At 36.7% G+C, this 1,884-nt stretch overlaps 1 protein-coding gene across 1 annotated transcript; it reads right to left on the reverse strand.

The window, feature by feature from the left end:
• Positions 1-63: 63 nt before the first annotated feature.
• LOC100640601 (dipeptidyl peptidase 3-like) lies at positions 64-1,659 on the reverse strand. Its single transcript, XM_003391749.2, has 6 exons — positions 1,462-1,659; positions 1,311-1,417; positions 936-1,028; positions 823-885; positions 324-448; positions 64-277 (listed from the first exon to the last, which is right to left on the reverse strand). The coding sequence occupies exons 1-6, from the start codon at positions 1,628-1,630 to the stop codon at positions 79-81; spliced, it is 756 nt and encodes a 251-aa protein (XP_003391797.2). The 5' UTR covers positions 1,631-1,659; the 3' UTR covers positions 64-78.
• Between the last annotated feature and the right edge of the window lie 225 nt (positions 1,660-1,884).

Genomic DNA, 1,884 nt, shown 5'->3' on the forward strand with positions numbered 1-1,884 from the left:
CATTTGTATATCACATAATAGTCGGCCCGCCCCTTCATGAAGCTAATCATACTGTATCATATCATATCATAATCATACTCATACATGCCTGTATCCTTTTAAATGTGCCATAATGAGCAGTTGTGTATAAATAAAGATTAGATCAGTATAACGTACTTGTCTCCATTTCTTTGTTTCAGGTGTATAAAACTCTAATGCTATAAGTCCTGCCCTCAACATGCTCAACCAATTCACATACATTATGTCTTCAGCTTCAGCTCCTTCATAACCAAATATACTAGAAATAGGCGGAGCATGATAATATAGACCACACCCATACTTACCGCAATATATTCCTGTCAGTGGAGAGGTATATACCAACACATTCTGCTCTACATTCTTCATAAGTTGATGCTATTGTACTAAACTGTGTATCCCACGTCTCTCCTGGATTATACCAACTCCTTATCTATAATGAACAAGAGAGTAGTCAGAGTAGTCAGTAGTCAGTAGTGCATGGTCAGTAGTCAGCAGTTGTCAATAGTCAGTAGTCAGTAGTAGTAGTAGTCATTATAGAGAGTAGTCATTATCTTTCATCTCAAACTATGCAACATGCAGTGTTACAATTAAAAATTGAAATGTGTATTACTCTTAGTATCACAACAGAGTCCATACAAATGACACAATTATGTACACCATTCATAACTTGTGGTGGTATTTTTCCCATCTCATAGGGAACATACAAAACTTCATGTGCATTGCATGAACATTTGTATTGTGTAAACAGTTATTTTGCAAAGCTGCAAACATGTATGACTATATATAGATGTCTATACAACCAACCTTATCTCCAGTCAAAGGATTAATAACTTTATCTTGTTCAAAGTTAAAGACTCCATTCTTATCCTATTATAGACTCATACCATCAACTATAACAATGAATTAATGAGACTTACCTTACTGAACAGTTTCCCTGATCCGTGTCCTAATAGTTCATGCAATCCAACCTGCACTTCAAATGCTTTACCTCTCAAATCAGTAAAAATACCCTAACAAGAGAATATAATGTAATGCACACAGTGCAATTTACATTTACAAATATTCAATCACTGTGATTCACACTGTGATCACTATTCATTAATTAACGATGAGTTTGTTTACATAGAGATTAATTGGAGTATGCCAATTCCTTATGCCTTGCTGGTCCAAACATGGCTGCATAATAGGCCCATACATCATAGGCTCATCATAATAATTAAATAAATGTCAATGTGATATACCACAACAAAATTCACAATTTCTTGATTAGTGTTATAATTAAATAAATGCACCTGATCCTCAGTTGTAAGGAATGTAACCCTCTTATCCTGTGAGGCAGCTGACAATACATTACCCAAAGACACATTCTTAAATCCTTCATTCTCTCTTATCTCATCATCTAACGTAAGGATCATAACCACACCCCTAACCCCACCCACTCACAGTTAGGTATATTGATACCAGCTGGTATTCCACTGGAGGCAAACGACACAACATCAAGTGAAGTAAAGTCTGGACGTAGGAACTTGTCCTTTTCAAACTCCACCCCCCAAGGGAGGAGAGGGAGGAACTCTTGAGCTGAGTCCACCAGTTGTGAGAATTTAGAACTCATTGACTTATTAACAACAGCAACAAACCCTAGAGGGGCCGGGAGAGAGAATGATCAAGAATCTGTCAAAAGCTGACTTATGCCTAATTAAAGTATTAGCATGATATGAAGAATTTCAGTTATAGAAACAGTGATCATCTCTAGATTTAACGCACACAGGATCAGGAGTAGTCACTGTTTGTCAAACAGGTGACTACATATGTGTACACTCACTACAGTGTACACATGCACTACAGTGACCCATGATGTTCAAAATG

The sequence above is a fragment of the Amphimedon queenslandica genome, unplaced genomic scaffold (assembly GCF_000090795.2).
Source record: "Amphimedon queenslandica unplaced genomic scaffold, v1.1 AMPQUscaffold_6492_Cont21550, whole genome shotgun sequence".
NCBI lineage: Eukaryota > Metazoa > Porifera > Demospongiae > Haplosclerida > Niphatidae > Amphimedon > Amphimedon queenslandica.

Excerpts from the sequence above, each read along its gene's own strand:
- LOC100640601 (XM_003391749.2), bottom strand. The coding sequence starts at position 1,630 with ATGAGTTCTAAATTCTCACAACTGGTGGACTCAGCTCAAGAGTTCCTC. Across the intron at positions 1,418-1,461 it reads TGGTATCAATATACCTAACT|ATGATGAGATAAGAGAGAAT; the intron begins GTGAGTGGGTGG and ends TCCTTACGTTAG. Across the intron at positions 278-323 it reads ACTGACAGGAATATATTGCG|TATATTTGGTTATGAAGGAG; the intron begins GTAAGTATGGGT and ends GCCTATTTCTAG.